We start from the raw sequence: 21,443 nt of genomic DNA on the forward strand, positions 1-21,443 counted from the left end.
CGACCCCAAAATCTTTTTTAGAGTTGCCACTTCCCAGGATAGCGTCCTCCCTCCTGTAAGTATGGCCTATATTCTTTGTTCCTAGATGTATACATTTCTATGTAGCTGTAGTAAAATGCATATTGTTTGTTTGTGCCCAGCTTACCAAGTGGATTGTTATCTGAGTCAGTGACCTGTCCTGGTCATTATTTATCACTTGCCCAATCTGTGTGTCATCTGCAAACTTTATCAGTGATGATTTTGTTTTCTTCCAGGTCATTGGATGGATCACTTGAATTCTTCCATTTCCTAACATTTGAGCGCTTCATTTTGCAACCTCAATGTTCTTTTAATGTACCTTTTTGTATGGAATTGGTATTTATTCCACAGTGGTGGTGATATCCATATGATAAATTATATTACCATGCATCTTTGACTACCTCTCTTGCACTCTGCCCACTAATCCATTTCCACCAGGACTATTTCAAATATTTCAGTTCTGTAGGCAGACTCAAACAGATGCCATTTTTAAAAAAAGACTGTCACAAAAGCATCTCCTTTCTTTCTGCCACCCAGCCCCTCTTCCACACTGAGAAATTTCCCCAGCGGTAGCTCAGAGTCAGAATTTTAGGTGAAGCATTTGCCTTCACATTGAAAATACCCCTCAGGGCTGCCAGGCTGTTCAGAAAAGTCCTGGTACTAAAATGGGCACTATATCATTTGGGGCACAAAAGCAACTCCAGGAATGGACTCTTCTCTATACAGAAGAGCTAGTTTGTTAATTTAAACAGCTGTGGGTGAAACACTGAACTGGAATGACAGTAAAGTTATTTTCTCATCTTCTGAAAGGAGCAGTGCCCAAGGCACCCCAATGGTAGTCTTTACTGAATTTCCCCTAAAATTACACTGATCAGAGGATTGCAGTCTTGTTGTAAGTAAGTATAAAGAAGTGTTGGTCTAATCAAAGGTATTACCTCACCCACCTTGCCTCAATGACCTCAGGTATAGTAAGAGCAATATTAAAATCCTGGCCCAGTGACAGATTTCAAGTGTTATATCTTGCAAGCCATCAGACCATAAATGGTTGCAATATCTCACTGGAGAGCTGAAAATCTGCGTTTCCAGCAGCATAAAGCATTTATTTCTAGCAGATTTTTTATACAGAATTATTTAAGACCATTTTTAGAATGTTCTGAAATGTATTAGTTATTTTTCTCTCTATTTGAGGCCTGAAGAGTTAGACAGGCTCATGGTACTAACATACAGTAGCCTTTTGTGAGATGTACAAACAAACAGTAATTTTTTTAAAAAACAAAAAAAGCTCTCTGAGCATTTGTAATATCATTTTTGGGAAATCTGCGGCATATATGCAATACACGATGGCATGGTACGGTATCAAGGTCTTAGTGATTATTGGTACTTGTTTTGAAGGTATTGCAAATCTAGACTGATCCCAAACTACTGCCAGTAAGGCCATTCTTATCCCATACCATACAGTGACACCACCAAAACCAGACATGCACATGCTAAGACATCTGTAGTTGTCCATTACAGGAGACATACAAAGACATAAAGCAGTGAAAACAAAGATGGTTCTTTACTTGGTTTCATAGTTCCAGATGCGTACAGATCTGTCCAGGGAACAAGTAGCAACGAGGGGTTTACGGATACAGGTGTCCAGTCCAGTGATGGCAGCGGAATGTAATGGGAAATTCAGATACTCAAAGTGAGCTAGTTCCCCCTAGAGAAGTGTCACAAATAATTAAACACTCAGAAAAGAATCATATTGGCTTAAACTGATCAAAAGACAGTAAGCAAAGGAAAATGATAAACCTCAATGCATGGAATTGGGGAGAGGTATCTTGTGTGGTACTAGACTAGAAATGCACCAGAAATTTAAAATAGGGAATAATGGTGTTAGGTGCAGTCTTATTTGGCATCTTTACTACTGATATGGAAGAATGATGGGATTCAGATACAGTACTATATTGTGAAGACTTGTGCATATCAGCAAGAACAGAAAAATAATGCACAAGGACCTAAAGAGACATGAACAATAACAAAAATGAGAACTGACCTGGAAGATGGCAGTTAATACATATAAGGAAGAATAATCTAAAAAGCAGATACTGAATGGGAAGTAGAAACCTGGGAAGCAAATTAGATAGGAGTTTGCAATGTGATATAGCTAGGGGCTGGAGGTGAGGAGAGAAGAAGTCAGTGAGGTTTTGGGCTGCATCATGGAGCAGTTCCTGTTTGTACAGATGCTCCAGTATGACTCACCTGGAAAAAGTATTTAATTCCATCTAGGCATTTATACAAGACAATGACAATTCCGTCCTTAATTAGCTTGTAAAAGTTCTTTAGTGCAGGAACTATCTTCAACTGCATGTTTGCGCCCCACACAATGGGATTCTGATTTTGACTAGGACTTCTATGTGCTACCATAATATGAATACTCTACTTCCAAATATAATAATAACATGACAGATTCTCAGCTTTAACATTGTATTAAAGATTAATACATATTAAATTGATTAAACATATACACAGAGCGCTTCTCTGCACTACAAGGATGGGATGGGATGGGCTCAGCGTCTCACAGGTGCATTTTACAAAAACCTTCCACAGAAAGTGACACTGGAAACCAACTGCCTTGCTTATATATCGCTTACTGAGTGTTGTGCTAAAGGAATGGTGATCAAATTGAACTTACCTTAATTATCTCAGTTGAGGACATGGTAAAGATGTAGAGCTGATTTCTACTGGTGCTAATGAGCAGCGTTTCCTCTGAGGGGCTAAAACACATGCACGTAACATCCTGCTTGTCTGACTGATTTGGGTCACTGCTGCGCTGATCCTGGGGAATCTACACAGAAAACCAATCCCATTAGACTATTTCAAATCTCAGTACTCCACATAGCACCCACACTTGCAATGTAATTCTGCTTTGAGTCTAAAGAAGTAGGTGCCTTACCTACACAAAGACAGCAATGCAGACAAGGTGACCCAGGTGGAATTTTCCATCTTTAATAGCTATAATTTAGGAACACCTTTTCAACATTTGTCTTAATATATGTATCACATACAAAAAAATGGCAACAAAAGAACACTAAGCAAAGTCAAGCACTCAAGTTAGGAAATGGCAGAATTACAGTTGTCCATGAAAGAATGGTTCCTTACCTTACAGTACTTGTGCTTCTTTGAGATGGGTTTTCCACAGGGACTCCAGTCCTAGTGATCATGTATCCCATGTGCATACATCCTTTTCGCCAGCAGTGATCACTGGGGCTGCACCTCTGCCCTAGTTCTCCTAGTGCTCCCCTACCCAAGGATATAAAGAGCAGAGTGGGCACAACCAGCTCCTTCACCACTACAGAATACAAGAGGGGTAGGATTCTGTAGTAGGGGGAAAGAAGGCAGGTCATGGAATCCATGTGGACAATATATCTCAAAGAATAACAGTTACTGTATGGTAAGTAACCATTTCTTCTTCGAATGATTGTCCACATGGATTTCACTCCTGGTGACTTACAAGCAGTCATCAGTTTGCTTTAAGGTGGTGTGATGCTGGCAGGCCAGGTACCAGCTCTTGTCAAGACTGCAGGCATTAGCTAAGAAAAAACAGTTACTCATCTTCTTGTAACTGTTGTTCTTCGAGATGTGTTGTTCATGTCAATTCCAAACAGGTGTGTGTGCGCATGCACGGCAGCCGGAAGATTTTTCCCCTAGCAATATCCGTCAGTCCCCCTGGAGTGGTGCCATCATGGCGCTCAATATAGGGTCCTACTGACCCACCTCAGTTCCTTCTTGTGGCTACCCCCAACAGAGGAGTAGGTGGGTGGATATTGGAATGGACATGAACAACGCATCTCAAAGAGCAGTTATGAGAAGGTGAGTAACCATTTTTTCTCCTTCAAGTGCTTGTGCATGTCAATTCCAATCAGGTGACTCCCAAGCCTAAGTTTAGGAGGCAGAGCCGGAGCTATCTACTGATCAGAGCACTGCTCTACCAAAGGCTGCATCATCTCTGGCCTGCTGGGTAATTGTGTAATGTGCAGTGAAAGTAAGTATGGAGGACCATGTCGCCACTCTGCATATTTCCTGGGTCGGAACTTGCGCTGGGAAAGCTGCTGAAGAAGCCTGCGCCCTAGTGGAGTGCGCTGTGAGCAGAGGGGCAGGCACCTCTGCCAGGTTATAGCATTCATGGATGCAGGACATGATCCACGAGGAAATTCATTGGGAGGAGACTGGAAGACCCTTCATCCTCTCTGCCACAGCCACAAACAGTTGAATGGACTTCCTAAATGGTTTTGATCTTTCAATGTAAAAGGCTAGTGCTCTGCAGACATCCAATGAGTGGAGCCTCTGCTCCCTGCTGTTCGAGTGCAGCTTAGGAAAGAACAGTGGGAGGAAGATGTCCTGGTTGATGTGAAACTGGGAGACAACCTTTGGGAGGAAAGCTGGATGTGGCCTGAGCTGAACCTTGTCCTTATAGAACACAGTGTAAGGGGGCTCTGATGTTAGGGCCTTGAGCTCAGACACCCTTCTCCTGGCTGAGGTTATAGCTACCAGAAATGCCACCTTGCATGACAGGTAGAGCAGGGAACAAGTCACCAGTGGTTCGAAGGGCAGACCCATCAATTTGGAAAGGACCAGATTGATGTCCCAGGTTGGGGCCAGTTGTTGGACGTGCCAATATAGCCTGTTGAAACCTTTCAGGAAACAGCTGATCATAGGGTTGGCAAACACTGACTGGCCCTCTGCGCCTGGATGGAAGGCAGAGATGGTGGCCAAGTGAACCCTTGTTGATGACATGGACAGTCCCTGCTGCTTGAGATGGAGAAGGTAGGCTCTCTGCACAGGTACTACTGCGGAGAAGGATTTGGAGAAGCCCTCTGAGGGAAGGGATCAGAAGAAGACCCCATTGGCAAGAAGGCAGAGGATTCATTGTCCTAGGAATACGGGTTCCATGACCACCATTCCCAAGAGGAGAAGATGGATAGTGGTGGTAGAGGACTCCCTCCTAAAGAGGACGGAGTCATCCATCTGCCGACCGGACCAGGAGACTCGCAAAGTGTGCTGCTTGCCTGGAGCTAGAATCCAGGATGTGACGAAGTGTCTGCTAAGACTGATCAAGACCTCAGACCGCAACCCCTTCCGACTTCTCCATGTGGGCACCAATGATACTGCCAAGAATGACCTTGAACAGATCACAGCAGACTATGTGGCTCTGGGAAGAAGGATAAAGGAGTTTGAGGTGCAAGTTGTGTTCTGGTCCATCCTCCCTGTTGAAGGAAAAGGTCCAGGTAGGGACCATCGAATTGTGGAGGTGAATGTGTTGTTATGCAAGTGGTGTCAGAGTGAGGGCTTTGGACTCTTTGATGATCGGACGTTGATCCGGGAAGAAGGATTGCTAGGAAGAGATGGGATCCACCTAACGAAGAGAGGGAAGAGCATCTTGGACTGAGGTGGAGATGGACATAGGAGACGGAAGTGTTGCGAGTCTTTGGGTTAGGCTAAAAGGGGTAAAAAACAAGGGTGATGTCGTGCTAGGAGTCTACTACAGGCCACCTAACCAGGTGGAAGAGGTGGATGAAGCTTTTTTTAAACAACTAACAAACTCATCCAAAGCCCAAGATTTGGTGGTGATGGGGGACTTCAACTATCCAGATATATGTTGGGAAAATAACACCGCGGGGCACAGACTATCCAATAAGTTCTTGGACTGCATTGCAGACAACTTTTTATTTCAGAAGGTTAAAAAAGCTACTGGGGGGAAGCTGTTCTAGACTTGATTTTAACAAATAGAGAGGAACTCATTGAGAATCTGAAAGTAGAAGGCAGCTTGGGTAAGATCATGAAATCATACAGTTCGCAATTCTAAGGAAGGGTAGAAGGGAGTACAGCAAAATAGAAACAATGGATTTCAGGAAGGTGGATTTTGGTAAGCTCAGATTGCTGATAGGTAAGGTCCCATGGGAATCAAGACTGAGAGGAAAAACAACTGAGGAGAGTTGGCAGTTTTTCAAAGGGACACTATTAAGGGCCCAAAAACAAGCTATTCCGCTGGGTAGGAAAGATAGAAAATATGGCAAAAGACCACCTTGGCTTAACCATGAGATCTTGCATGATTTAAAAAATAAAAAGGAGTCATATAAAAAATGGAAACTAGGACAGATTACAAAGGATGAATATAGGCAAACAACACAGGAATGCAGGGGCAAGATTAGAAAGGGAAAGGGACAAAATGAGCTCAAACTAGCTACAGGAATAAAGGGAAACAAGAAGATTTTTTATCAATACATTAGAAGCAAGAGTAAGACCAAGGACAGGGTAGGCCCACTGCTCAGTGAGGAGGGAGAAACAGTAACAGGAAACTTGGAAATGGTAGAGATGCTTAATGACTTCTTTGTTTCAGTCTTCACCGAGAAGTCTGAAGGAATGCCTAACATAGTGAATGCTAATGGGAAGGGGCTAGGTTTAGAAGATAAAATAAAAAAAGAACAAGTTAAAAATCACTTAGAAAAGTTAGATGCCTGCAAGTTATCAGGGCCTGATGAAATGCATCCTAGAATACTCAAGGAGCTAACAGAGGAGGTATCTGAGCCTCTAGTTATCATCTTTGGAAAATCGATGGGAGACGGGAGAGATTCCAGAAGACTGGAAAAGGGCAAATATAATGCCCATCTATAAAAAGGGAAATAAAACTTTTGTGCCAGGAAAGAAAATGGAGCAAGTAATTAAGGAAATCATCTGCAAACACTTGGAAGGTGGTAAGGTGAGAGGGAATAGCCAGCATGGATTTGTAAAGAACAAATCATGTCAAACCAATCTGATAGCTTTCTTTGATAGGATAATGAGTCTTGTGGATAAGGGAGAAATAGTGGATGTGGTATACCTAGACTTTAGTAAGGCATTTGTTATCGTCTCGCATGATATTCTTATCAATAAACTAGGCAAATACAACTTAGATGAGGCTACTGTAAGGTGGGTGCATAACTGGCTGGATAACCGTACTCAGAGAGTGGTTATTAATGGTTCCCAATCCTGCTGGAAAGGTATAACAAGTGGGGTTCTGCAGGGGTCTGTTTTGGGACCGGCTCTGTTCAATATCTTCATCAACAACTTAGATGTTGGCATAGTAAGTACGTTTATTAAGTTTGCAGATGATACCAAACTGGGAGAGATTGCAACTGCTTTGGAGGATCAGGTCATAATTCAAAATGATTTGGACAAATTGGAGAAATGGTCTGAGATAAACTGGATGAAGTTTAATAAAGACAAATGCAAAGTGCTCCACTTAGGAAGGAACAATCAGTTTCACACATACAGAATGGGAAGAGACTGTCTAGGAAGGAGTATGGCAGAAAGAGATCTAGGGGTTATAGTAGACCACAAGCTAAACATGTATCAGAGGGGTAGCCGTGTTAGTCTGGATCTGTAAAAGCAGCAAAGAGTCCTGTGGCACCTTATAGACTAACAGACATTTTGGAGCATGAGCTTTCGTGGGTGAATACCCACTTCGTCAGATGCATGTAGTGGAAATTTCTAGGGGCAGGTATATATATGCAGGCAAGCTAGAGATACTGAGGTAGTTCAATCAGGGAGGATGAGGCCCTGTTCTAGCAGCTGAGGTGTGAAAACCAAGGGAGGAGAAACTGATTCTGTAATTGGCAAGCCATTCACAGTTTAATCCTGAGCTGATGGTGTCAAATTTGCAGATGAACTGAAGCTCAGCAGTTTCTCTTTGAAGTCTGGTCCTGAAATTTTTTTGCTGCAGGATGGCTACCTTAAGGTCTGCTATAGTGTGGCCAGGGAGGTTGAAGTGTTCTCCTACAGATTTTTGTATATTGCCATTCCTAATATCTGATTTGTGTCCGTTTATTCTTTTCCGTAGCGACTGTCCAGTTTGGCCGATGTACATAGCAGAGGGGCATTGCTGGCATATGATGGCGTATATTACATTGGTGGACGTGCAGGTGAATGAACCGGTGATGGTATGGCTGATCTGGTTAGGTCCTGTGATGGTGTCGCTGGTATAGATATGTGGGCAGAGTTGGCATCGAGGTTTGTTGCATGGATTGGTTCCTGAGCTAGAGTTACTATGGTGCAGTGTGCAGTTACTGGTGAGAATATGTTTCAGGTTGGCAGGCTGCCTGTGGGCGAGGACTGGCCTGCCACCGAAGGCCTGTGAAAGTGTGGGATCATTGTCCAGGATGGGTTGTAGGTCCCTGATGATGCATTGGAGAGGTTTTAGCTGGGGACTGTATGTGATGGCCAGTGGAGTCCTGTTGGTTTCTTTCTTGGGTTTATCTTGCAGTAGGAGGCTTCTGGGTACACGTCTGGCTCTGTTGATCTGTTTCCTTATTTCCTCATGCGGGTATTGTAGTTTTGAGAATGCTTGGTGGAGATTTTGTAGGTGTTGGTCTCTGTCTGAGGGGTTAGAGTAGATGCAGTTGTACCTCAGTGCTTGGCTGTAGACAACGGATCGTGTGATGTGCCCGGGATGGAAGCTGGAGGCATGAAAGTAGGCATAGTGGTCGGTAGGTTTTCGGTATAGGGTGGTGGTAATGTGACCATCACTTATTTGCACCGTGGTGTCTAGGAAGTGGACCTCCCGTGTAGTTTGGTCCAGGCTGAGGTTGATGGTGGGGTGGAAGCTGTTGAAATCGTGATGGAATTTTTCCAGAGGCTCCTTCCCATGGGTCCAGATGATGAAGATGTCATCAATGTAGCGTAGGTAGAGAAGGGGCGTGAGTGGACGAGAGCTGAGGAAGCGTTGTTCCAAGTCGGCCATAAAAATATTGGCATATTGTGGGGCCATGCGGGTGCCCATAGCTGTGCCACTGATCTGGAGATATATATTGTCATTAAATTTGAAATAGTTGTGTGTGAGGATAAAGGCACAGAGCTCAGCAGCCAGTTGTGCTGTAGCATCATCAGGGATACTGTTCCTGACAGCTTGTATTCCATCTGTGTGTGGGATGTTTGTGTAGAGAGCCTCTATATCCATGGTGGCTAGGATGGTGTTTTCTGGAAGGTCACCAATGCATTGTAGTTTCCTCAGGAAATCAGTGGTGTCACGGAGATAGCTGGGAGTATATCCAGACAGTCCTTCAGTGAGAGTGCCAATGCCCGAGATGATGGGGCATCCAGGATTTCCGGGTTTGTGGATCTTGGGTAGTAGATAGAATAACCCTGGTCGGGGCTCTTAGGGTATGTTGATTTGTTCCGGTGTTAGTGTAGGGAGTGTCCTGAGTAGATGTTGCAGTTTCTTAGTGTATTCCTCAGTGGGATCTAAGGGAAGTGGCCTGTAGAATTTGGTGTTAGAGAGTTGTCTGGCAGCCTCCTTTTGGTAGTCAGACCTGTTCATGATGACCACAGCACCTCCTTTATCAGCCTGTTTGATGATAATGTCTGGGTGGTTTCTGAGGCTGTGGATAGCATTGCGTTCTGCACGACTTAGGTTATGAGGCAAGCTATGTTGTTTTTCCACAATTTCTGCCTGTGCACGTCGGCGGAAGCATTCAATGTAGAGGTCCAGACTGTCATTTCGACCCTCAGGACGAGTCCATGTGGAGTTCTTCTTCTTGTGCTGTTGGTGGGAGGGTACCTGTGTATCAGTGCGCTGTTCAGTGTTGTCCTGAAAGTATTCTTTGAGTCGGAGACGGCGGAAGTAGGTTTCCAGATCGCCGCAGAACTGTATCATGTTGGCGGGGGTGGCAGGGCAGAAAGAGAGTCCCCGAGATAGGACTGACTTTTCTTCTGGGCTGAGCATGTAGCTGGATAGATTGACGATATTGCTGGGTGGGTTGGGGGTACCACGGTTGTGGCCCCATGAGGCAGGTAGGAGTTTAGACAGCTTACAGTCCTTTTTCCTTTGTAGAGAAGTGAAGTGAGTAATGTAGATCTCCTGTCTTATTTTAGTGAAGTCCGTTTGTATGGAAGTTTGGTTATTAATGAGAGTCTCCAGGTTGGAGAGCTCTTTTTTGATGTTTTCCTGTTTGCTGTATAGGATGCTGATCAGGTGGTTCCTCAGTTTCTTTGATAGAGTATGGCATAATCTCTCACTGTGGTCTGTGTAGTATGTAGATAGCAGTGGATATTTTACCTTTAGTCCATTTGGTATGATGTCCATCCGTTTGCATTTGGAAAGGAAGATGATATCTGTCTGTATTTGTGCAAGTTTCTTCATGAGGTTGATGGATTTCCACTCCATACGGCTAAATGCAGTGCCTTGCATGGTGTCAAGTATCAGAGGGGTAGCCGTTAGTCTGGATCTGTAAAAGCAGCAAAGAGTCCTGTGGCACCTTATAGACTGACAGATATTTTGGAGCATGAGCTTTTGTGGGTGAATACCCACTTCGTCAGATGCATGTAGTGGAAATTTCCAGGGGCAGGTATATATATGCAGGCAAGCTAGAGATAATGAGGTAGTTCAATCAGGGAGGATGAGGCCCTGTTCTAGCAGTTGAGGTGTGAAAACCAAGGGAGGAGAAACTGATTCTGTAATTGGCAAGCCATTCACAGTCTTTGTTTAATCCTGAGCTGATAGTGTCAAATTTGCAGATGAACTGAAGCTCAGCAGTTTCTCTTTGAAGTCTGGTCCTGAAGTTTTTTTGCTGCAGGATGGCCACCTTAAGGTCTGCTATAATGTGGCCAGGGAGGTTGAAGTGTTCTCCTACAGATTTTTGTATATTGCCATTCCTAATATCTGATTTGTGTCCGTTTATCCTTTTCCGTAGTGACTGTCCAGTTTGGCCGATGTACATAGCAGAGGGGTATTGCTGGCATGTGATGGCGTATATTACATTGGTGATTGTGCAGGTGAATGAACCGGTGATGGTGTGGCTGATCTGGTTAGGTCCTGTGATGGTGTGATGGTGTCGCTGGTGTAGATATGTTGGCAGAGTTGGCATCGAGGTTTGTTGCATGGATGGCAGGCCAGTCCTCGCCCGCAGGCAACCTGCCAACCTGAAACATATTCTCACCAGTAACTGCACACTGCACCATAGTAACTCTAGCTCAGGGACCAATCCATGCAACAAACCTCGATGCCAACTCTGCCCACATATCTACACCAGCGACACCATCACAGGACCTAACCAGATCAGCCACACCATCACCGGTTCATTCACCTGCACGTCCACCAATGTAATATACGCCATCATATGCCAGCAATGCCCCTCTGCTATGTACATCGGCCAAACTGGACAGTCGCTACGGAAAAGGATAAATGGACACAAATCAGATATTAGGAATGGCAATATACAAAAACCTGTAGGAGAACACTTCAACCTCTCTGGCTACACTATAGCAGACCTTAAGGTGGCCATCCTGCAGCAAAAAAACTTCAGGACCAGACTTCAAAGAGAAACTGCTGAGCTTCAGTTCATCTGCAAATTTGACACTATCAGCTCAGGATTAAACAAAGACTGTGAATGGCTTGCCAATTACAGAATCAGTTTCTCCTTCCTTGGTTTTCACACCTCAACTGCTAGAACAGGGCCTCATCCTCCCTGATTGAACTACCTCATTATCTCTAGCTTGCCTGCATATATATACCTGCCCCTGGAAATTTCCACTACATGCATCTGACGAAGTGGGTATTCACCCACGAAAGCTCATGCTCCAAAATGTCTGTTAGTCTATAAGCTAAACATGAGTCAACAATGTGACGCTGTTGCAAAAAAAGCAAACGTGATTCTGGGATGCATTAACAGGTGTGTTGTAAACAAGACACGAGAAGTCATTTTTCCGCTCTACTCTGCGCTGGTTAGGCCTCAACTGGAGTATTATGTCCAGTTCTGGGCACCGCATTTCAAGAAAGATGTGGAGAAATTGGAGAGGGTCCAGAAAAGAGCAACAAGAATGATTAAAGGTCTTGAGAACATGACCTACTAAGGAAGGCTGAAAGAATTGGGTTTGTTTAGTTTGGAAAAGAGAAGACTGAGAGGGGACATGATAGCAGTTTTCAGGTATCTAAAAGGGTGTCATAAGGAGGAGGGAGAAAACTTGTTCACTTTAGCCTCTAAGGATAGAACAAGAAGTAATGGGCTTAAACTGCAGCGAGGGAGGTTTAGGTTGGACATTAGGAAAAAGTTCCTAACTGTCAGGGTGGTTAAACACTGGAATAAATTGCCTAGGGAGGTTGTGGAATCTCCATCTCTGGAGATATTTAAGAGAAGGTTAGATAAATGTCTATCAGGGATGGTCTAGACAGTATTTGGTCCTGCCATGAGGACAGGGGACTGGACTTGATGACCTCTCGGGGTCGCTTCCAGTCCTAGAATCTATGAATCTATGATATCCTCCCTACTGCTTCCACAGATACCATTGCCTGCCTTAAAAACACAAATAGGTATACCACATCCACTGCTTCTCCCTTATCCACAAGACTCATTATCCTATCAAAGAAAGCTATCAGATTGGTGTGACATGATTTGTTCTTTACAAATCCATGCTGGATATTCTCTATCACTTTACCACCTTCCAAGTGTCATATCCATAAACGGAAGGTTGATGTGTGGGGAGAACATCTCTTTCTACAGAAAGAATGGACACAAGCATAACAGGCTCCTTTCATTCCTTTGGCCTATTTGCAGCTTTAGATAAAGACATCAATTACGGCTCCCCACTTGGCTTTTTGCTGACTAAGCTTATTTTAGCAAAAAGCAAAGTTGTCTTTTGTTTGCACCGCTTTTCTTACCTAATATTGTTCATTGTTTACTAGGCCTCTGGCCTCTTGACCATACTCTGGACTTTGGGCCTGTAAAAAGAGTGGACTTATAATCTATATCAGGTTGTTACATAAACAGCACATGGATTTTGGCCCTTCAAGGAAGGACAGGTCAGGAGGAAAGGTGGAGAAGTTGCAATATATGTAAGAGAGTGGTATGATTGCTCAGAGCTCCACTATGAAACCGGAGAAAAGCTTGTTGAGAGTCTTTGGGTTAAGTTTAGCGGTGAGAACAACAAGGGTGACGTTGTGGTGGGCATGTGATATAGACCACTGGATCAGAAGGATGAAGTAGACAAGGCTTTCTTTGGACAACTAACTGAAGTTTTCAGATCACAGGCCCTGGTTGTAATGGAGGACTTCAATCACCATGACATCTGCTGGGAGAGCAATACAGCAATGCAAAGACAATCCATGAAGTTTTTGGAGAGTGTTGGGGACAACTTCCTGGTACAAGTGCCTGGAGGAACCAACTAGGGGCCGTGCTCATCTTGACCTACTGCTTACAAACAGGGAAGAATAGATAGGGAAAGTAGAAGTGGGTGGCAACCTAGACAGCAGTGACCATGAGATGGTTGAGTTCAGGATCCTGACAAAAGGAAGAAAGGAGAGTAGCAAAATACGGACTCTGGACTTCAGAAAAGCAGACTTAGACTCCCTTAGGGAACTGATGGGCAGGATCCCCTGGGAGACTAATATGAGGGGGAAAGTAATCCAGGAGAGCTGGTTGTACTTTAAAGAAGCCTTATTGAGGGTGCAGGAACAAACCATCCCAATCTGCAGAAAGAATAGAAAATATGGCAGACGACCAGCTTGGCTTAACAGTGAAATCTTCAGTGAGCTTAAACTCAAAAAGGAAGCTTATAAGAAGTGGAAATTTGGACAGATGACTAGGGAGGAGTATAAAAATATTGCTAGAGCATGCAGGGGTGTAATCAGGAAGGCCAAGGCACAACTGGAGTTGTAGCTAGCAAGGGATGTGAAGGGTAACAAGAAGGGTTTCTACAGGTATGTTAGCAACAAGAAGGTGGTCAGGGAAAGTGTGGGACCCTTACTGAATGAGGGAGGCAACCTAGTGACAGATGATGTGGAAAAAGCTGAAGTACTCAATGCTTTTTTTGCATCCATCTTCACGGACAAGGTCAGCTCCCAAACCTCTGCACCGGGCAACACAGTATGGGAAGGAGGTGAGCAGCCCTCAGTGGTGAAAGAATAGGTTAAGGATTATTTTAGAAAAGCTGGACATGCACAAGTCCATGGGTCCAGATCTAATGCATCCAAGGATGCTGAGGGAGTTCGCTGATGTGATTGCAGAGCCATTGGCTATTATCTTTGAAAATTTGTGACCATCAGGGGCCCGGATGATTGGAAAAAGGCAAATATAGTGCCCATATTTTAAAAAAGGAAGAAAGAGAACCCAGGAAACTACAGGCCGGTCAGTCGCACTTCAGTCCCTGGCAAAATCATGGAGCAGGTCCTCAAGGAATCATGTAGCAGATCCTCCAGGAACCCTAACCTTAAAGCACTTTGAGGAGAGGAAGGTAAACATAATAATAATAGGAAATATACCAATCTCCTAGAACTGGAAGGGACCTTGAAAGGTCATTGAGCCCAGCCCCCTACCTTCATTAGCAGGACCAATTTTTGCCCCAGATCCCTAAGTAGCTCCCTCAAGGATTGAGCTCACAACCTTAGGTTTAGCAGGCCAATGGTCAAACCACTGAGCTAGCCCTCCCCCAGGAACAGTCAACATGGATTCACCAAGTGTAAATCATGCCTGACCAACCTCATTGCCTTTTATGAGATAACTGGCTCTATGGGGAAAGCAATGGATGTGATATATCTTGACTTTAGCAAAGCTTTTGATACGGTCTCCCACAGTATTCTTGCCAGTGCATTAAAGAGGTATGGACTGGATGAACGGACTATAAGGTGGATAGAAAGCTGGCTAGATTGTCAGGCTTAACGGGTAGTAATCAACAGCTTGATGTCTAGTTGGCAGCCGGTATCAGCCAGTGCCCCAGGGGTCGGTGCTGCGGCCAGTTTTGTTCAACAACTTTATTAATGATCTGTATGATGGGATGAATTGGACCCTTACCAAGTTTGCAGATGACACTAAGTTGGGGGGAGAGGTAGATATCCTGGACGGTAGGGATATCCAGAGTGACCTAGACAAATTGGAGAATTGTGCCAAAAGAAATCGGAGGAAGTTCAACAAGGACAAGTGAAGAGTCCTGCACTCAGGAAGGAAGAATCCTATGAACCGACTGGCTAAACAGCAGTTCTGAGAAGAAGGACCTGGGGATTACAGTGGACGAGAAGCTGTTTATGAATCAACAGTGTGCCCTTGTTGTCAAGAAGGCCAATGGCATATTGGGCTGTATGAGTAGAAGCACTGCCAGCAGATTGAGGGAAGTGATTATTCCCCTCTATTCGGCACTGGTGAGGCCACACCTAGAGTACTGCGTCCAGTTTTGGTCCCCCCACTACAGAAAGGATGTGGACAAATTGGAGAGAGTCCAGCAGAGGGCAACGAAAATGATTAGGGGGCAGGAGCACATGACTTACGAGGAGAGATTGAGGGAACTGGGGTTATTTAGTCTGCAGAAAAGAAGAGTGAGGGGGGATTTGATAGCAGTCTTCAACTACCTGAAGGGGGGTTCCAGCGAGGATGGAGCTAGGCTGTTCTCAGTGGTGGCAGATGACAGAACAAGAAGCAATGATCTCAAGTTACAATGGAGAAGGTCTAGGTTGGATATTAGGAAACACTATTTCACTAGGAGGGTGGTGAAGCACTAGAATGGGTTCCCTAGGGAGGTGGTGGTATCTTCATCCGTAGCGATTTTTAAGGCCTGGCTTGACAAAGCCCTGGCTGGGATGATTTAGTTGGTGTTTGTCCTGCTTTGCGCAGGGGATTGGACAAGATGACCTCCTGAGGTCTCTTCCAACCCTAGCATTCTATGATTTTAAGGTAGTCCAGTATGAGTGGTATAGAGGTGAGCGTTGGGGATGAATGATGCTGCACCGACGAGACTGAGAATCTCTTCCACTTGGCAAGGTAGATAGTCCTTGTGGAGGGTTTCCTACTGCCAAGGAGAACTTGTCTAACCGGGTCTGAGCAGGAAAGCTCCACGGGGTTCAGCCATGGAGCTTTCATGCTATGACGTGCAGCGACTCGAGGTTTGGGTGCTGGAGATGGCCATGATCCTGAGTTATTAACTCTGGGAGGAGTGGTAAGGTGACTGGGGCTTCCACAGACATTTCCAGGAGAGATGTGTACCTGTGTTGGTGGGGCCAGGCTGGAGCTATCAATAGCACTAAAGCCTCTTCCCTCCGTATCTTAAGGAGCACCTTGTGAACCAGAGGGATGGGCAGGAACCCGTAGAAAAGATGGAAGAAGGAACATATCTGTGATGGAGCCTGGGCTCTCATTCAGGAAGAAGCAAAATTTCTGGCACTTCCAGTTGTGTCATATGGCTAGCAGGTACATCTGGGGAAAGCCCCACCATTGGAAGATGGAGTTTGCAAGGTCCAGGCATAGGAACCACTCGTGGCCATGAAAAGATTTGCTGAGACTGCTCACCAACTCGCTCTGTACTCCTGGGAGGTACGATGCTTGCAGGTGTATCGAATGAACTACATAAAAGGCCCACAGTATGAGGGCTTCCGGGCACAGGGGAGAAGAGCATGCACCGTTTGTTGGTATAGAAAAGGGGTAGGCAACCTATGGGACACGCCCCGAAGGTGGCACATGAGCTGATTTTCTGTGGCACTCACACTGCTCGGGTCCTGGCCACCGGTTCGGGGCAGCTCTGCATTTTAATTTAATTTTAAATGAAGCTTCTTAAACATTTTAAAAACCTTATTTACTTTACATACAAAATAGTTTAGTTATATATTATAGACTTATAGAAAGAGACCTTTTAAAAACATTAAAATGTATTACTGGCATGCAAAACCTTAAATTAGAGTGAATAAATGAAGACTTGGCACACTACTTCAGAAAGGTTGCCGACCCCCGGTATAGAACATCGCTGTGGTGTTGTCTGTCATAACTGATGCACATTTCACTGCCAAGTGGGCTCGGAAAGTCTGTCATGCCAGGCGCACCACTCTCAGCTCTCTGACATTGATATGAAGAGCAAGTTCTGCCTGAGAACAGAGATCTTGTATCCTGAGGTCTCCCAGATGTGCTCCCCACCCAAGGCTGACTAATGAGAGGGATGGCTGAGGACCGGTGAAGGTGATCCCTGAACACAACTACCTGCAGGTTGAGCCACTATTGGAGGGAGTCAAGGACCAGGTGAGGCAGAGTCACAGTGCTGTCCAAACTGTCCCAAGCCGGCCAATACACCGAGGCTAGCCAAGATTGGAGAGGATAGAGTCTGAGCCTGGCATATTGCACCACATAGGTACAAGAGGCCATGTGTCCTAGAAGTTTCAGGCAATTCCTTGCTGTGGTGGTGATAAACTGACTAAGACTTTGAATGATGTCGCCCAGGACTAGAAACCTAGCTTCTGGGAAGTATGCTCCGGCGAGTGTCAAGTCCAGCACCGCCCCTATGAACTCTATCCTCTGAACAGGGGACAGAGTCGATTTCCCCATGTTCAGGATAAGCCCCAGTTTGTCGAACGTTGTTTTTATGAAGTTGACTTGTGCCTCCACTTGAGCCCTGGAACAGCCCTTGATCAGCCAGCCGTCAAGGTGTGGGAACATCTGTACCTGATGCCTGTGTAGGAATGCAGCCATGACTGCTATGCACTTGGTAAACACACGAGGCACCACTGACAGGCCGAACTGGAAGACCGTGAACTGGTAGTGTTGGTTGCTCACCACAAGCCTGAGGTACCTTCTGTGTAATGGAATAATTGCTATATGAAAGTACGTGTCCTTCAAGTCGAGGGAACCGTACCAGTCCCCTGGATCCAAGGAAGGGATGATGGAGCCCAAAGACACCACGCGGAACTTCAGTTTCTTCACGAACTTGTTGAGCTCTCGCAGGTCCAGGATGGGCCTGAGCCCGCCTTTGGCTTTTGGTATTAGGAAATACCGAGAATAGAAGCCCTTCACCTCCTGAGGAACCTCTTCCACAGCTAGAGGAGTGAGTGTACCTCCTGTATGAGAAGTCACTTGTGAGAAGGGTCCTTGAAGAGAGATGGGAAAGGGGGTGGAAGGGCAGGAGGCCCGAGAATTGGAGGGAGTATCCCCTCTCTACTGTGCAGAGCACCCAGCAGTCTGAAGTGATACAGGCCCACAGAGGGTAGAAATGGGATAGTCGGGACAAGAAGGTAAGGCGGGTTGGATCCAGTGCAAGTGCTGATGCGCCATCCTCATTCGCACCTTCAAAAGGCCTGCTTCTGGCCGGATGAGAAAAAAAATTGAGATATACCCATCTCCTAGAACTGGAAGGGACCTTGAAAGTTCATTGAGTCCAGCCCCCTGCCTTCACTGATTTTGCCCCAGATCCCTAAGTGGCCCCTGTAGTAAGTGAAGGCCCTGATAAAGGCCCAGTATGAGGCCTGAGGCCTGAACTAAAATAATGGCCAAGACTTTGCTAACATAAAGCAAAGTGAAGCTGTGAGCCAGACGCAGGCCCTGCTCACAGAAGCTGGCAAGGAAAGGGCTGATGCTGCAAGAAGATACATACCTAAAAGGTACTGAACACTAGAGATCAGAACATTCACATACTTGCACATTCCACACAGATAACAAGGAACAGACTGACCCATCCCAATGACGGGGGCAAAAGGGTAATATGATGGATAGAGTTGTTTTGTTCAAACCAACATGTACAAGGTGAGAGGCGGCACCTTACTACGTAGAGGGGTTGTACCTTGCTACGTAGAAGGGTTGTACCTCAATACGTCAGGAGTGATGTGTAACTTGTTTGTACCTATGTATAAGAATGCATCCTTGGGGCGATGTCTTTGTCCGGCCTAGGGGGCAGTGGAAAGCCCTGCCACTGACTGAGCTGAGTCCATTGACTGTGGGTACATATCTGCAGTATGCCCTGAGTTAGGCTAAGAAACCTACAGGGAACTACTACTGTATCTGATATGGCAATAAACCTGGCTGATGTGCCTTCATACCTTACTAGACTCTGTGGTCATTGGGGGTTCTCTTTGGGTCTGCTGTGTCAGCTATCTGTGCAGAGCTGGGGCAGCACACAGAGGGAACACACGCACGCAGCTGAGTGATACCAACAAGGAGAGAGCAGAGCACCACACTGGTAGCTTCTGACAACACCTCTGACAACAGCCCCCTCAAGGATTGAACTCACAACCTTAGGTTTAGCAGGCCAATGCTCAAACCACATAGCTATCCCTCCCCCCAAAGGTTGGGATGGGCCAGAGCCCTGGCCTAAGGACAGGCACGGCCTCATCCTGGTGCTCCTGTTTCTCCTCTGTGAGCCATCCTGCCAGTTCTGTGGTTGGTAAAACCGCGAAGGAGGTTGCGGCCTAAAATGCCTACGCTGTGTGGCAGAGGTGTGGAGGTCCAGCGATTTGAGGGTGGCTCTCAAGACTTTTAGGCTATATAGCCTTTTATCTGTCTTTTTGGAAAATAGAGTCACACTCTCAAAAGAGAGATCCTGAATGGTCTGCTGGACCTCGTATGGCAGACCTGCTACCTGGAGCCAGGAGTCCCTTCTCATGGCTATACCAGTAGATATCACCCGAGTGGCCGCATCAGCCCTGTCCAGAGCAGCCTCCAGCAAAGCTCGGGAAATGAGCTTGCCCTTCTCCACCAGGACTGAGAATTCAGCACAGGAGTCCTGCAGCAGCAACTCTGCAATCCTCACTTTTGCCCCACATGTATTGTAGCAGTACCTGCTGATAATGGCCTGCTGATTAGAAATGTGAAGCCGCAAGCCACCAGTGGAGTAGACCTTTCTCCCAAAAAGGTTAAGTTTTGCCTCCTGATTCTTTGGGAAGGGGCCTTGGTAGTACTGGCACTCGCGTTGGTTAGCAGTGTCCACGACCAACTAATCTGATGGAGGATGGGTATACAAGTGCTCATAGCTCCAGGATGGCACAAAATAGTGTCTTTCATTGCATTTAGCTATAGGGGGCAACGAAGCCGGGGTCTGCCACAAGGTTTTTGTGGTGTCGGCAATGGTCTTTATCGGGGTGGGGCAATACGTTCCGGTCCGGAGGTGGCGAGGATATCCACCATTGGATCTACGTACCTCCTCCACCTGAATGCCCATTCCAGGGCAACTCTCCTTAGCAATTGCTGTAGGACCCTGTTGTACTCCAGGGCCGGGGCTATCGAAGTGCCCACCAGCACTTCATCTGGAGAGGAAGAGGAAGAGGACCACAAAAGGAGTGGCTGCTCTCTTCCCTCTGCACTCAAGGAGTCCTGTGGCACTTGGGGATTCTGGGCTGGAGCCAATACAAATGGTGCCGTGGCTCTTGATGCGGGAGCTGTATACGTTGGTGCTGAGGCTGCCAATGCCGAAGTTGTCAAAGCCAGAACTGATGGTGTTGGGGCTGTTGCTACTGAGGCTGTTGGTGCTGAGGACGTCGGCACTGATACCAGTGGGGCTGGCGTAGATGATGCTGATGCTGCAGGGGTTGGGATGGTAATGTCAGGGAGCAATGGAACTACCCCTGATCCTGCCAATGCCGATGGTGCTGAAGGTGGTATGAAAGTGGCCAAGGCCGCTGCCGCCACCCTGGAATGTGACCCTTGGCTCTGCCCTTGGCCTTGGTGAAAGGCCCAGGGAGTTCAAAAGGGCCACTGTGCTGGGGGCTGCCACTGCATGGGCCATAGTGCCAGGTAAGGTGCTGGTCTCATGACAACTTGGACCATTGATTTCTGCTCCTATGAGATCGATAGGAGTCCCACTCCAACTCCGAGGTCTCCGAGGTCCAACTCCGAGGACCATGGAGGAGTAGTTCTCCAAGGTGCTGAGGGTCCACACTGAGGGTTTGGGGACCAACGAGACTGTTGACCCTGTTCTGGCACCAGGGAGCGGTGCACTGGGGATGGAGACCACCGGGACATCATTGTGGCCTTTCCCCTTGACGATGCTGGAGGACTGACCGGTGCCAACGACCTATCCTGTCTAGGTGGGGAGAATGGTGCCATGAGCTGGAGCAGTTCCCTGGCTGCTTCAAATACCTCCAGGGTTGATGGGAGGTGTAGTTGTTGGCTCGGCCTCGGCAAGCGAGAAGGGTCTGGACTTGGACCGCCCTTCCACAGGGGCAGCAGTTGACACGACCGTCTCTGGATGGGGCCGAAGTAGTGTGGCCTGACTCGGATCTCACAATGGCCAGCTCCTTGGGTCTAGCCAGGAGGGGGAGGGAAACGACCCCTCTCCGGCCTCCTATTATTCTGCGGCACCAGCAATTGAGACCAGTGCCCGTCTGTGGCCTGTGAGCCTTGAGTGGAGCCATGATGGTGCTGAGAGTCTTGTCCTTACTCGGCACCAATCCCCACGTCAGTGGTGCCGGGGCACTGCATACCGAGGAGGTGGTACTCGGTGCCAGGTCTGCTGACCCGGGGTCGGACTGGGGCCGGAGTGCTGCTTCCATTAGTAGGACCTTCAGGCACTGATCTCTATCTTTCAGAGTCCTGGGGCAAAACTCCCTGCAGATCCTACAGCAATCCTTTTGATGTCTCTCCCCCAAATACTTCAAACACGAAGTGTGAGGATTGCTTCCGGGCATATACTTGCCGCTGATCCCACAGGCTTTGAAGCCAGGAGAATGCGGCATG

General features: G+C 46.5%; 1 protein-coding gene across 3 annotated transcripts in view; it reads right to left on the minus strand.

Annotated features, from left to right (window-relative positions):
* The window catches only part of CFAP57 (cilia and flagella associated protein 57), a 177,977-nt gene that overhangs the window by 118,592 nt on the left and 37,942 nt on the right, over positions 1–21,443 (minus strand). For all 3 annotated transcript variants that reach the window (XM_050961107.1, XM_050961106.1, XM_050961108.1), the window contains 2 exons: positions 2,696–2,848; positions 1,581–1,720 (listed from right to left, as the gene is read on the minus strand). In XM_050961107.1, coding sequence (XP_050817064.1) covers positions 1,581–1,720; positions 2,696–2,848 — 293 coding nt within the window. The remainder of the gene's footprint in view (positions 1–1,580; positions 1,721–2,695; positions 2,849–21,443) is intronic.

The sequence above is a fragment of the Gopherus flavomarginatus genome, chromosome 7 (genome assembly GCF_025201925.1).
Source record: "Gopherus flavomarginatus isolate rGopFla2 chromosome 7, rGopFla2.mat.asm, whole genome shotgun sequence".
Taxonomy (NCBI): Eukaryota; Metazoa; Chordata; order Testudines; family Testudinidae; genus Gopherus; species Gopherus flavomarginatus.